General features: G+C 40.3%; 2 protein-coding genes across 10 annotated transcripts in view; one reads left to right on the top strand and one right to left on the bottom strand.

The window, feature by feature from the left end:
• Positions 1-15,958, bottom strand: part of ctnnd2b (catenin (cadherin-associated protein), delta 2b) — a 183,703-nt gene that overhangs the window by 114,583 nt on the left and 53,162 nt on the right. For all 9 annotated transcript variants that reach the window (XM_074650254.1, XM_074650251.1, XM_074650248.1 and 6 more), the window contains one exon: positions 11,044-11,156. In XM_074650254.1, coding sequence (XP_074506355.1) covers positions 11,044-11,156 — 113 coding nt within the window. The remainder of the gene's footprint in view (positions 1-11,043; positions 11,157-15,958) is intronic.
• Positions 1-15,958, top strand: part of toe1 (target of EGR1, exonuclease) — a 442,640-nt gene that overhangs the window by 58,580 nt on the left and 368,102 nt on the right. The gene's annotated exons all lie outside the window — the stretch shown is intronic.

The following is a 15,958-nucleotide window of genomic DNA, read 5'->3' on the forward strand; positions in this document are numbered from 1 at the left end:
TAGTTCAAATATTCCTTATTGTTTGGGGGTCTCACAGATCTCAGTAATCCTTTACATATTTTTAATTTCAAAACATTTAGACTGTCACCACATTACATCAAGGTGATGAGGACATTACCATAAAGTAGGGCTGTCAAAGTTAACGCGATAATAACGCATTAATGCAAATTCGTTTTAATGCCACTCATTTCTTTAACGCATTAACGCAATCGATATTTCAGAGGTTGTAGCGGACTCAGTTCTAAAGCCAGAGTGAGGATACTGGTATCATAAGAAACTAAAGAACTTAAGGATTCCATTGGTACCAACTATGTCATACTAGCTTGTTGTGAAGGAGGCTAAATAATGCTCCAAACTTGCACAAAATTTTGGTGAGGAAAAACTGACATGTCCAATTTCAAAGGGGTCCCTTGACCTCTGACCTCAAGATATGTGAATGTAAATGGGTTCTATGGGTACCCACGAGTCTCCCCTTTACAGACATGCCCACTTTATGATAATCACATGCAGTTTTGGGGCAAGTCATAGTCAAGTCAACACACTGACAGCTGTTGTTGCCTGTTGGGCTGCAGTTTGCCATGTTATGATTTGGGCATATTTTCTATGCTAAATGCAGTACCTGTGAGGGTTTCTGAACAATATTTGTCATTGTTTTGTGTTGTTAGTTGATTTACAATGATAAATATATACATACATTTGCATAAAGCAGGCATATTGGACACTCCCATGTTGATAAGAGTTTTAAATAAATAACAAATCTCCCTTTAAGGTACATTTTGAACAGATACAAAATATGCACCCCTGTTTGATAAAACAAAGTGTTTATAAAGATGCTATAAAAAAAACTCCTCTTGTCTTTGAGGAACGTCGTGAACCCATACTGTTCTGGTTTTCTTTTTCTTTCTCTGTGCAGATTACAGCAGTAGTCATCCATATCCATTTTCGGGGCTCCGACACTGACGCCACTATTTACAGAACATTATCGTTCATCAGTGTGGAATCTGGATGCTCACATCACATCGTTATAGTTCTTGGTGTGGACAGCCCTTTAGAGTTTTTAATTCCCCCACATTCTGCACATAATCCACTAAATGAAAGCCTCTCTATAAAACGTGCTCTGTGTATAATTACAGCAGTGACATAAAACTACTTAGAATTGGAGTGACTAGCTACTGCACAAATCAACCACGCAGCAAAGTCTCCAAACTTCCTCTTTTAATCTAACTCTATCTCTCTTCCCATCTCTCTCTCTCTCAGATCCTCTGTTTTCACCACCAAACTTCCATAATCATATCGTGGCATTCAACTCAACTGTAGCTGCTTTATAGTACTATGAAAAATACTATATAGCTTCGCAGAGGTATGCATCCTTTATGACTCAGCCATATGCAGCAAAGTGCAGGCTCGTCACTCTGACTTTGAAATGCTCTCTTTTGGGTGTTGTTTGAAAACATCAGTGGCTAAACATAAAGTGTGCAAAATGAATTGGTCTGTTACATAATTGACCTACTTTTTACAAGTGACTGTGACTGTGTGTGTGAGATGGTATGGGAAAACTGGATAGTATGTTTCCTCATTAGCAACATCACAGCCATATTTATGTCATCATGTGGAATGTGCATACGGGGCTACGGAACGAAAAGAAAGAAATTAATAAATAAGGCCAGACGCAGACATGTCTCTCTCTCTCTCTCTGCCTGCCTCATCTTCACTTCTCTCTAGACGAGGTTGTTTGATGCTGAAAAGATGGATTTATATCCCACTAGCATACCAAAGCAAACTAAATAACGGTTTACTTAAGTAAATACACCTTACGAGACATGAGCAACAGGTGATTGTAGTGCATAGAAGGTTTCTATGGCAACTGGAGAATGGGAGAAAACAGCAGCCAAGTAAAGGAAATCAAACATGATTAGGCTGCCTGTGTGAATGTGATTTATGTGATGTAACCTGTTAATGGTGAGATGGGGCCAGTTTTGGTTGGATGTCTTTTCTGTTCTACTTTAGTTTATTTCTTTACAAATGCTTTTAGATTGTTTGAGTTCATTCAAATCTTCTCCCTCACACTGCAGTTCATGTGTTTGTGGACAACCGTTTTGAAACTTTGAGTTTAGCATTTTGGCCGACGTCATATTGTTTTTTTGCAACCAGAAGTGAAATGAGAGGGTGGAGCTAAGTACAACAGAACGCTGAATAAGACATTTTCAATCGACCAAAATGTTACAGTGACCTTTCATGAACTGAAAACACACTGTGAAAGGGTTAAAGTTGTAAGACAAAAACACAGACAACTCCCAGACCGTACAACACCGTGTTAGCAATTTGTCAATCACAAGGTAGCCTCGCCCTAAAGCATCCCCTGCTTTATGGTCTATTTTACTCTAAATGGGACCATAATTTACTAAATGAACATCATGCTGTATTGAAGAAGACTTGAAACTCAAGATTGAGACCATAAACTCATGTTTACAATGTTTATTGAGGTAATAAATCAAGAGAGAAGTAGACTCAATTTCTCATAGACTACTATACAATCAGACTTCTTTTTGCAACCAGAGAAGTCGCCCCCTGCTGGCTATTAGAAATAATGCAAATTTAAAGGCACTGACACACCAAGCCGGACAGTTTGGGGCCGTCGGTGAGCCTATGTTGGCCTAGTTTCTTTCGGTGGGTCCCGCATCATCGTCTCTAGTCTGCACGTGTTGGAGGCTTTTTGGTTGATTCAGAATGTTGAATCGGCGGCGGAGGTCGCCGGTGAGAGAAATCACTCTGATTGGCTGTTCAGCTTAAGCAAATCAGTGCACGAGAAACGGAAGTGAGGAAAGCAAGCCAACGAGTAAGGTCAAGAGGGCATACACAGAAGGCTCTCCTCATTTTTCATCTTCATCTCATCTGATCATTCCAATACACGGATATTTTCACAGTGACATGGCCGTCTGGAATGAAGCTAAGCGGTGATTGAGAGTGGTGTGAAAATGGTCGGCAGATGCCGCTGTATTTCATGTACGTATCAACGGCTTGTACATCCGCATTCCTCGGTCTTCTGGTTTCCCTTTTTGAATGACGAATACAGACTACCGCCGCCTGCCTGTGTGGAGAGTTATTTCCTTTCACACAGGCGCAGAACGTACGTGCTAACTGTCCGTCGGCTGTCGTCTTTGCAGTCTGTTCAAATGCAGATTGTCGGCCAAGACAAAGGCGAAGTGAGGCGACGCAACAGTCGGTCTTCATTGCCGCTACTTCTTTGATGTCGGCTTGGTGTGTCTGGGCCTTAAGGCACTTCCGCACTGGCTTCACTTTTCAGATCCGGAGGTGGGCGCCTGACTGTGAGTCTAAACTGGCAGCTGAGCGCCCCGACAGCTTCTGGGTAATGGGCCCTCTCTAGATGGGTTGCATTTTCCCGCCAGACGAGCAGTGGTGGGTCTCGCCGGGTGCTGCAAATACAGCCAATACTTTTGCACATACACACACATACACACACACTAAGCACTAAGCACTCAACAGCCAGACAAGCACACAGCCGTGCATCGGATTACCAGACAAATGTCACAAACATGCACAGCCAAAAGAGGCAGACAGAGAGCCCACCCTGGGAGGAGGCTACTCCTCGGCCAGCAGAGTGGTGTGGCCACCACGGTGCCACCAGAGCTCTGATATCTGTATCTACTGGGTGGTGTGTGCTCGCTGTCAGAGGTCCTCTCGGATGATTAGATAAAGGGACTGTAGCCAGGGAGCAGGTAAACACTAGGCAGAGTGAGGCACACCAGCACAGATAACAGAGAGAGACCCGACTCTTGTTCTCTTCGGTGTTATATTTCTTTGCTCAAAATCAATTTGAACTTTCAAATCAGAGATTGTTAACCCACAATGTAGCTGGGTGAGATCATAGTCAACCAACCGCTCCAGGGTTTGTTTAATAATGCAGCAAAACTATGCTCTAAGCAAGGCACCTGACTTAACCCAGCTTAAACCACAACAGGGCACAAAATAATGACTCTTACCCGTACTACTGGTCTCCCCAAGACAAAGGAAATGTTTCCTCAACTTCAGTTACAAGACAAAAAGCTTAGCTAACTTTATAACAGCTCAGGAATAGAAAATAGTAGTGCTCCAATGGTGAACAGTGACATGTACTATACAGTCATGATCACAGTTATTTACTGTTTGCTTAATTTTAAACTCTTGTCTAATGCCGGGTTCACACTACACGAGAATCAAGACGATTTTGGGCCCGATTCCCCGACAATCGTCAGCAAAGCCCCGTGTTGGGAACGCCAAGGACAGCCGATGATGCCGTCGCGTGGGAAAGAACGGCAGCCAATTGGTAACCAAGCTGACTGAAGAAGAAAGGACAACCACCGGCATCATGGCAGCCGTGGCTAATGCAAAACGTGAATCATAAAGTATTAGTGAAATGGACGTCAGAAATGGAGGACCAACTTGTTAATTTGTGGCAACAATGCAAGTGTTTATTCAACGTGTCTCTATGACTTCATCCATCCATCCTTCGGGAATTTTCAGTACAAAGTATTGCAACATCGCTAATTCTTCCTGCCCGTCGTCCGCCATGTTTGTTTACACTAAAGTCACGTTTGATCGCGAGATATTTTGCGAGATTTAAATTTTTTAAGCCAGGACTGTTGTTGTTAATGACTGAATCTGTTAATGTGTGGTTTGTAGCTGTTTTGGTCAAATAAAGTCACTCAAAAAAACTGTTAAATTTAACATAATATGTGTGGGGGTCTCTCACATTTTCAACATCTGTTAAGATTTAAAAAAAACTTTTAGTGTGGGCCAGCCTTAAGCCAAGAAGTATCACTTGCAACCTTGACATTTGAGGCGGAATGGCCCTTTAACTAATGAGGCAACGCATGTCACGCTCTTCTTTCCGCAGACAAAAACACACACAGTCACACAGTGGATTTGTGCTTTTTGAAGTGATAAAGCAGCAGCATATGCCGTGGCAGACACTGGTGACCCGTGGTGACTGATTTAAACTGGAAACAAAGGCAGAGCTGAAGATCTCATTAGCACCTCTGAAAGTCTTTATCTTCCACAACACAACAGGAGCAGATTCCTGAACTATCGGCCCCCTCACAGCCACACAGCTGCACTTAACGCTCGTTCTTAATTCAACTTTTATGTGGTTTAACCCTCTATCTATCTGGGGACAGATTTCCATTATTTCAGGTGCTTCAGGACTTCTAACTAAAAAAAAAAACACTGGAACTTGTGGTGCATGATTCCCATATCAATTGGTTTTGGAGATTCCCTTCTTGTGACTCAAGAGAATCTGTATTTTCAGTAGTTGCAAGGAACACAAGCCACACTAAACACAGTTCACACAGTGCCATCCTCTATTGTTATGCTACTTTCTATCTAGCACAGGCATCAGCCAGAGTGTCTGAAGACGCCACACAGTCATTGTATTGTCCCGGGTCATAAAAACACTGGTTATATTACATCTACTGTGCCTCAGTCTATGGACCTGTGGTTCGTCTGGGAGTAGAAACTAGAGCTGCTCTGTTGGGAAAGCCAATAAGACGGCCTGAAGAGGTTTTCAAAGAAACACCAATACATGCTTCCTGGCTTCCAGACAGTATCTTAAGATAATATCACCCTCCAAATGATTTATTTAATATAGCCTATACTGTTTAATGGACTCTGGAGAGAGAGGTGATTGAGTTCACCATTTGGATTACTATGAGTTGAGAGGAATATATATACTTATTTATTCTAAAAATTAATCTCAGCTCAGGAAAAAAGCTAGTCATTCCCAATGTTAGACATGAACCGTCATACTCAGTTAATGCCGTTCTGTAAAGCAGTGGATCCCAGAACCTTTTTTTCCAATCTAATCTAAGAAAAGCTGAGATGTCACCACCCTAAAACAATTACAAATCCACGAACAAAATCCTCAATTTGAATATAGTCAGTCAGTGTATTTAATGAGTTAGCCTTTTTTTTATGAATCAGCTTCCTTTGATGAATATAACTTGTCAGTGCATATCTCCCTTTATGTGCAGCAAGCGGGAGAGCAAGTGAAATTGTTGTTTTTGAAAGGCTAAATGCCAACAAATATGGATTGAAGCAGAATATTTTGACTTATTGGAAATGTGTGGATCACATGAGTCAGAAACAATCATACGCAGCCACTGCTGGAATATATTCCTACAAATAGTATAATACGAATAATATTAGTGTAGCCTAAACTTTATCTGTAACTGTGCACAAATACTGAATTTAAACAGAATTTGGCCTCCTAAATAGCAAAAAAATATCTTTTTAAATAGTTTTATGTACAGACTTTTGCATAAATTATCCAGTAAGTGTGTTATTATGATCTTAGTTATACATGTGCAAATCTAATTTTGACAACCTTAGAAAAGATACCCTGTGATCTTTGACGCCCTCCTAAGGGTGTCCTGGATCCCAGGTTGGGAACCATTGTTCTAAAGGAAGCAAACGTAACTGGAATATACAACTTTCCCACAATACATGACGTATGCATAAGCATAGCCTCTTGGAAATAACTTGCTGGGAAGAAAAAAAAATTAGAGTATATTTGTAGGGAACACTTGCCTTTTGGCTACTTGTTTATGCTCGACAACTGACAGTGCAAGCTAGCTAACGTGACACATAGACGCATTGAATTAGAAGGAGAAATGGTGGCTAGCAGCAAGTAATGCTAACCCGGATGACACCAATGAATTAGCTTTTGCTAGGGGTGAGAAATGGCCTGATTCCTGCTGGACAGCCTGGATTTAGAACATGGTTAGCCAGACAGCTAACACAAAATGTAGCTTTAATCATGTAATATACCTTGTTAAAGAAGAAAATTAAATACTGTTGCGGCCAAAATGCATCTGGGCCATGCAACATAGCTAAAAAAAAAAGGAGAAAAGAAGAAAAAGCTATTCATTTTCTACAGCCAAAGTACATTATACACCAAAATGACAAAACGAATAAACTCACAACACTGCAACAATTTGTAATTTAGTTTTCCTTCCACTAAGCTGCTGAAAATATATTCAAGCTTCTAGTTTAATTGCTTTGCACAGAGTCAATACGTCTCACCAGCCCAGCAACAAATGCTACCAAGATAAATTCCTGTACATGTCTTGTAGCTGCCGATTAAATGTTGCCCCTTCTGTTGGCCGGGACAAGCAGTGATGACTAAAACTATTCACAACGGCAACAATACTAATGTTTCAGAGGTAATTGAACAATAAATCCTACACGCTTTAGGCGATACAAACTTCCAGCGTTGCCTTGTTGTGTTTTTGCCAAACCATTTGTCCATTTGCTAATTACCTCCGAGTCAAACAAAGTGGACGGCCTATAAAGAGCAATGGAAGACAGACAGCGTAATCCTCTGCTCCTCACTAAATAATAAACCCATCTAATCAAGTTAGCGAGATGGCAGCTTTTATTCCATCTGTGTGCAGCTGGGTGATGAAGTGGAAGACGCGTTTATTTTTTTTTTTGGACTCCACACCTCTTCCATCTCCCATGTTGCTGCTGTTTTAAATGGGGGCCTCTCAATACAGCCCTGTGACAGCGTCGAGGAGCTAAACGCATCGCCGGTTAATTAGACTCGTGAATGAATCGGTTTTTAGACCATCTTTCTGCTCTTTGTTGGTCCACCCCTCAAATTGAAACGAGAATTACAATGCCGGCAGATGAGTAATTAGTTTGAGACGGATGGGATCCCCGCTCGCTTAACGGAATCAAAGAGGAGAAAAGATGATGGATTGTGTGCGTCTATTTATGTGTGTGTGCGAGAGAGAGAGAGTGAGACGGAGAAACCGAGACAGGCTTTAATCGCGTTACATTGTCCTGAGAGGCAGGCTAAGTGCGTTACCACTATTGTGTCAGGAGGGCTGTTTTCACATTGGGACCGGTATGGAATGTGTAGCATGTGCTCTTTGAGCTCGGAGCAGCGACGGAGCTCGGGTCCAAACTCAATCAGCAGCAGATAATATGACAGTCTCTTCACATTGGGCACAGTTTACTTCCTCTCATCGCAAGAAAGGAAAAAAAGACGAAGTTCCCTGAGCAGAATAATGGACTCCTGTGATAACTACACATTGTTTGGTTCTTTGTGAGAAGCACTTGCAGTTTTTTAAATGGACAATTAATGGCGTGTCATGTCTGCAAAGCTGAGGGTTTGTTTTGTGCCATTAGACATGAGCCAACATTCAATTTAAACTACAAAAAGCAGCCACTTTGATCAACTTGAGTGTTACACGGACAGGGTTGGCAAGATTTTGCCACAAAAGGATGTCATTTTGCTCTCTACTGGATATGTTTTCACACCTGATCATCACAAACGAGGACATTATTGGGACTTCAAGAGATTAGGTTCGTATTAGGGCTGTCAAAGTTAACGTGACACACCACCAATTTCTTTAACGCATGAACGCAACTTGCGATTTTTAGGTTGCAGTGGGTTTTAAGTTTTAAGCTAGAGTGAAGATACTGGCATCATATGAAACTAGAAAACCTAAAGAATACATTGGTACCAACCATGTCATACTAGCTTGTCAGGAAGTAGGCTAAATAATGCTCCAAAGTTACGCTAAATTTTGGCGAGGAAAAACTGTCATGGCCATTTTCAAACGGGTCCCTTGACCTCTGACTTCAAGATATGTGAATGAAAATGGGTTCTATGGGTACCCACGAGTCTCCCCTTTACAGAAATGCCCACTTTATGATAATCACATGCAGTTTTGGGAAAAGTCATAGTCAAGTCAGCACACTGACACACTGACAGCTGTTGTTGCCTGTTCGGCTGCAGTTTGCCATGTTATGATTTGAGCATATTTTTTATGCTAAATGCAGTACCTGTGAGGGTTTCTGGACAATATCTGTCATTGTTTTGTGTTGTTAATTGATTTCCTGTAATAAATATGTACATACATTTGCATAAAGCAGCATATTAGTCCACTCCCATGTTGATAAAAGTATTAAAAACTTGACAAATGTGTGATTAATTTGCGAAAAATCACAATTAACTATGGACACAATTAAACGTGATTCAATATTTTAATTGATTGACAGCTCTAGTTTGTATGTTAGCTTAACACAAGGTCATGTCTGCGTCTAGCCAATGCTACGTGTAGAATATGTTGATTTTTAATCATGACACTTTAGCTCCAAGTATAAAATCTTTGGCTATAACACTCTAATACAGGTTATATAAACTCCGTATTGAAGCCTTATATATATATGAAAAAAAGATTTGATCAAATCCGGGTTAACTCTGTTAAAAAGTCAGATTTCTTTCAAGTTCAAATCCTTCTGCCACAAAGTGATCTTAATTCGTTCCTCCTGCGCCTCTGAGCTTAAAGTTGCTACGGTACGTGTAGTCAATGTGCACTTTACAACTTGATCCCGTCAATAAACTTCAAAGTCTGCCAGTGAGTTTTTGACAGATCTACATCCTTTCATGAAGCACACCTCACACATACAATCAGGTTCAGAAGAGGTTTCGAGTTATCATCCTTTAGCTTTCATTGTACTTTTCTTTCTGAAAAGAGACTCTGGACTGAAGCAACATGTTTTATAAAGTGATAACTTTAATTGCTTCATGTCCCCTTCACCGCCCTGCTATTACTCTGCATGTTTATTATGAGGAGCAAAAATTAATAATAGTGAGAGCTGATAACAGCTATGTGCTCTTGAAATGAGGTCAACTTAAGTGAACATAATTACTGGAATGTATTTGAATAAAAACCTGATAAGTAAAGACAGTTCTTTTGTGTTGTGGAACATTCAAGTAGACTGAACATTTCTAAGTTAAAGCTGCTCTGGGGGCAAAATATTACAAACCAAATATTGGTTGAATTAACTTCTAGTGAATAGGAAGCGAAATATAAAGAAAGTTATTCTTCTTCTTTTTTCATTAACTTTAGACCATCCATGATGTTTTGTGCTCACAAAGTTAATTAGCTTGCATAGCTAGTGATATGCTAGCATGGCTTACAGTATTTTAAAGCTGCACTAATTAATATATTTTTTAATACCAATATTCCAAAAGACTATGGATAATATGAAAGAGGTCGCTCGTAGTGTCAAACCCACAAAGAACGACCACCCAAATCTGCAGTTCTCCTCAGTTCGACGGAGCGTTTTAGCGCCTTTCAGCTCATTGTTTTGGTTTTTAGGACCCACAACTTTACTGTTATGGTTCACTCTCAGTGTTTACAGCAGGAGGCAGTTGTTTTCATCGAAAAAGCTCTGATAAACCCACTGTGCGCTACCTTCCCAGCACCAAACAACAGACAGACAAAGTTAGCGACTAGCTGGTGAACTTAGCATTTAGCAGCTACAATACAGTCAGATATTTCCCTCACAAGTCGGTGAAGTGACCAAAACAGAGCTAAAAGAAAAATATTTTCACTGTTGCCCTAACAACTTGATATGGTTATAATATGCCAGGTTGTACACAAGTAGCCAAAAATGCCATTAATGCTGCTTTAAATTGGACACTTGGTGAGGCTAACTATGTACATAGCTCTGTCTAAGAGAAACGTCTGTATTGTGAAAATGATAATTTGAGTGTTGAGCTCAGGTAGAGGCAGCTAGTCCTGTCAACAATGAATTGATTTGCTTAGATGTCTTGTAACTATGTCTCAAAATGACTGCAATTACTTATTAAAGATATATGCAGGCAAAAGCTAGAGCTACCAGTTGTATGCATGTCTGTGTGAATTGTGTGAATTTATAAGAAAACAACAATATAAATGCATGTTGCAGCTCTACTGTCGTAGGTGTGTAGGCAAAAGGGGAAAAGGAACATGATCTGGTGCACCAGAGGAATGCAGGAAGTGCTCTCTCTCTGACCTCCAAAGCAAAACAACAGTGGTTTTGAGCTGTGGTTTCAATCACAGAGATGAATTTTGGCCACAAATCAAGGAGTGTAACCTCTAAATGTGACCAGCTGTAAAGCCAGTCACCTGCAAGAGCACAGCTGACACGCACAGGTCGAGTGTGCAGAAGAGGATCTGACAGGTGCGAGACGAACACACACAAACACACCTGATGCTAGTCATGCTTCCAGTCTCAGAGCCAAGCTTGCATCTCTCCAGCTGACTGGCAACAATCTGCCGCTCGGCTTCCAGCTCCCTGGTCAGACGTTCAAACTGCAACTCCTGGAGAGAGAGAGGGAGAGAGAGATGTGTCAAATCATTCTGTCTGTTTATTTACGGTCACATTTGCAGTCATCCTGAACATTATTTTGGCCCCGTTGTCCCTGTCACATTTTGAATTGTTGTGAAATGGACTCTGTGGTCTGTGGTGGGAGGACAGGCTTGTGTCTGCCAGTTTCACACGGGCAGAAATTCACTGAGAAGAGTTTGATATGTCGCAAAACTGTGACACCACACAACTACAGCCATCACAAATGTGGCATTTGTCATTCTGCGGCTAGGAAAGTCATGAAACAGATGAAGTTTTGGGATGGAGACTTTTGTTATTGTTGTCGACTTCACATGAAAGCGTTCGTCGAATGCCTGCCTGATAAATCATCTATACGCTCCGACTGTATGGATTTGCATCCTGCTGTTACCACGAGGTGGCTGATGTGAAGAGAGGGATGTAGAAGGTTGTCAGTCACATCGCCCCAGTTGAAGAATCTGTAGCTGCAGTGTACCGCCCCTTAAAGAAACTTATTACACTCTTCACTCCAACATTTGTGGCCTAAATCTGATTCTATATATATACTGTATATGCATTTACCATACTGAAAATACGCACTAAAAACAGGTGGATGGAAGCCCACTTATGCAAGGATAAAAATATGTTGACATGCGAATTAATCGCATGGACAAAATGCTGCGGGTGTGTAAAGGCCTTAAGAAGAACACATTTTCATACTCTAAATCTCTCTTACTTTAATCACTGAGGCTCATTCGTATAATTGTTCCAGGTCTGATTCACCAAACCCTCTAAACTCAACCCAGTCGGCAGAAAAAATATGCGTTTCTGCAAACCACGGGATAAACTGAACGTCACCGTTTCTGAACCAAAAACAAGTTTCATAAATACAATAAATACAGTTGCAGAAACACACAATGCCATGTGGTTAACATTGTGAAACGATTGATTAGGTTTCAGCAAAAAAACTACCTGGTTAAGGTTAGAAAAAAGATCATATTTTGTGTTTAAATAATAACGTAACAATGTAGCGTAACAACGTAGCGTAACAACGTAGCGCAACAACGTAGCGCAACAACGTAGCGCAACAACGTAGCATAACAACGTAGCATAACAACGTAACTACTGTAAATAAATGACAACCTCCCTTTGCAGACTTTTCTTACATAACGTTACGTAACAAACGTTTACTTTTGGTTTCACATGGAACATAAACAGCAGTCCCCTGGGTGAAAATGCTATGTTTGTTTGACCCATCCACCACCACTCAGCCATCAACAGCCATCACTTGCTTTGACCGAATGCAAAAAACATATTCAACATATCCACAATTTGCAGAAACGTACAATGCCAAGATTATTCCTAGGGACTGGGCTGCTAAACACACACACATGTTGTACATTTCTCATTTCAACCTGATAAATTCATGACTGTTCATGAGGAGATGTGCTTTCAAGAGATTTGGTCATTAGTGTAGTCAACGCTTGTAAGCTGCTATATGTAAGGCTGCCTGTTCTGCTGCAGGCAAGTGTCATTCACAAAAATGTTACACTATCAAATGTCATAACGGACGGCGTACACCTGGACAGTAACCTGCAGGAACGCCCTGAAGCAGCTGTCAGAGTGTGACAATTTTCCTAACATCTACTGAATAGTAAAAGTTGTATGCCAAAAAACAAATCAAACTTCTGAAGAGAAATAAGTTGATACCAACTCTCTGTAAAGAAACAATTAAACACAAGAAAATTGGTGTATGTGACAAGTTTTCTTTATTACCATTTAAGAACAAACCTGTTTTTATGAGTAGCTATTCCATCAGGCCCATGCTTAATTTATGCCGTTCAATGTGTGATGAATAACCACCAATTAACTGATACGCAAACAAACCAACAGCTGATTATAGTATTTGTGTCTGCTGCTGGCTGCGATCATTATAGCTGATTAAACATAACTGATTTCACCAATTTGTGCAAAGAAAACAAAAAAACAACAACTAATGAATCCATTTGGATTGTAGATAGTTTCAAATCAAGTGAAGAGCACACAGTGCCTATATGCAGGAACACCGGTCCTGAAGTTATGATTTACATCTTAAATTAGTTTCTGACAGTTTTCTGGTGGGTTTCCAGATAATAAAAGTGATGGAAATATAATAAATCATGTCAGAACAGGAGATATAATCAATCAATGTTCCCCAGTCAGCATTTGAATACAAAGGACCTGTTCAAAAAGAGATCAGAGCTCATCTAAAAGCTATAAAATTCTGAATTTGAATCTGATGGATCCTCATATATTTCATTTGGTTTGATAGTCAATTGCTGAAGTTCAACGGGAAATTGCACACAACAGTAATTGTGCGTGTGAAGATCCTTGAAGTGAAACAAGGCAACCCGATTTCACGGGAAGGCGTATAAATAGCACGCATTACAAGGACATTTTGCCTGTCATTAGGACACATTTTAGTTTTTTTGTGTGTCATTTGTACACCACACAACAAAACTACGGTAACGTCCGCAGTAGGTTTAGGAAACAAAACTACTAGTCCGCGTTCTTGCGGATTATCGTGTCATTCATACACCTTTTCGTGCGACCGGACAGCACAAGGACACCTACAGCATATGTGTTACTTTTTTTTACTCATCTGTCATTCTTATAAGGGAAATAAGACACTTTACAAAACATTGAACGATGTCCTGCTCAAGACAAATGGCCTGTTGCATATTTAACACTGAACCTTTGTGTGGAGTTTCGAGCCAAATTAAGCTACTTACATTCAGAAAGCAACTGCATGTCATTTAAAGTGAATAAAAAGTGCTCTGTTTGCACAGACACGGTCAGAAAAACAACTTCAGAATAATTTTAACATTTGAAATGCCCTCAAAATATCACTGAAAAAAACATTTCCCCAGAAAGAAAGAACGTTCATTTCATTTATAGTGATTACACGATGTGTATTTTCATCTTAGGAACACTGACGGAGAGCAGAGTGCCGGTCCGTGGGTGTTTAAACGCTGATGATGCCTGAGGCAATTCCAGGCTTCACACCGTAATGAAACAATTTGATTATAATGAATCATTAACGTAATAAGTTAACAAATCAAATTGCAAATTTCACCGTAATTATGCACCGTCTTCTTGTTATTAATGCTAACTGGACACACATGCAGGCACACACACACGCGTCTATAGAAACACGTCTGCCATACATATGCAGATGTGCACATGCATTTGGCGTACGTGCATGCTGGCACAGAATCATACACAGACGTGAATGTATCATGGCTTATCACAGCTTATAGACTGATATGAGAACACATAAATTAAGACTCGCTGCTGTCCCATTGAGTGACAGTGTCAGAAATTAAGGGGGGCAAAGGGCAAAATTGCCCCAAAAAAATCGGAGAATGCCCCTAAAAACCTTGATGGAGGGGCAAACATTGCCCCCAAGATTTCTAAAAACAAAACCATGCACCTCCAGGTTGGCTGCTCTGATGGACCAGTTCCTCATTAATAAAGTTCCAACTGTTAGCAAAGACAGCAACCCAAATCCTGGGCCATCACCAACACCACTGCCAGCGAATAAGATGGCAAAGAAAGTTGCTGCTTCTGCAATTGATGTGCTTGCAGTAAATGTAAGCTAGCTAACGTAAATGTTTGCAGCCAACATGTCTGTCTTGCTGACTTGTGGCTAGATAGATTGAGCAGTGGGGTGATCAGTGCCATTACTGAGCTGAGTGAAGTAAACTTTGAAGTCCCAAATCTCAAACATATTCTTTTTCAGTCTACAAACCAATGATGCAGTGCTGGATAGTAGAGTCTATTTTAATTCATCTATGCTCAAAACGTCAGCAGGACTAAACTTGAGGATGAAGCATGCTAAATTCAACTGCAGTTATTTCCATAACTATCTACAGTATAAACTAATGCTAATTATACATATAAGAAGGTTATTAAAGGAACAGTGTGTAACATTTTGGGGGATCTAATAGCAGAAATGGAATATATTATTCATAACTGTGTTTTCATTAGTGTATAATCACCTGAAACTAAGAATCGTTTTCGTTAACTTAGAATGAGCCCTTCATATCTACATAGAGAGTGGGCCCTCTTCACGGAGTCTGACATGTTTCCAAATCCTACACACTGTCTATTTTAGAGCAAAATAAAAGCCTTAATAGTGAGAACTATCTCCTGCTTTCTCTAAAACATACATACATATGATTGCACACTTCTCTTTGGAACAGCAATAGCATGCTTTTATATTTACTCATGTTGCCACACGGTGATGATTACTGTATGTATATTAATCTGGGCTCATTTCACAGAAAAACAGCAACTTTATGCACTAATTACTATCTTTTAAAAGCGCCCCCAAAATTAAGTAAATGCCCCCTATATTTTAGACAGTGGGAGCAAAAGTTGCCCCCCATATATTTCTTAAATTTCCTATAATGAGTGGATATAGAGACACACGAACAGTGCCAGGGTTATAGAAAGTTTCCCACTGACTTCATGACACAGTTAAGTGCTTTGTTCAACTACCTAACGGCCTATACTCTATGTCCTGCTGTAAAACACTAAATGTAACTTCTGTCAGCGGGAAATGTTGTGAATGCAGAACAGTCTGTTGATGTTAATATGCTGTAATGCTCTCACACAAACACACATACACTGCTATGAAATCTCTCAAGTGTGAACACTGCGAGAGCAACATGCTTCCCAACTTCAACTTGATGATACAGAGATGTGTTTACTCTGCACTGCGGATGAAAACATAGCTTCTCAACAGAAAAAAAAA

This window comes from Sebastes fasciatus, chromosome 11 (genome assembly GCF_043250625.1).
Source record: "Sebastes fasciatus isolate fSebFas1 chromosome 11, fSebFas1.pri, whole genome shotgun sequence".
Classification (NCBI taxonomy): Eukaryota; Metazoa; Chordata; class Actinopteri; order Perciformes; family Sebastidae; genus Sebastes; species Sebastes fasciatus.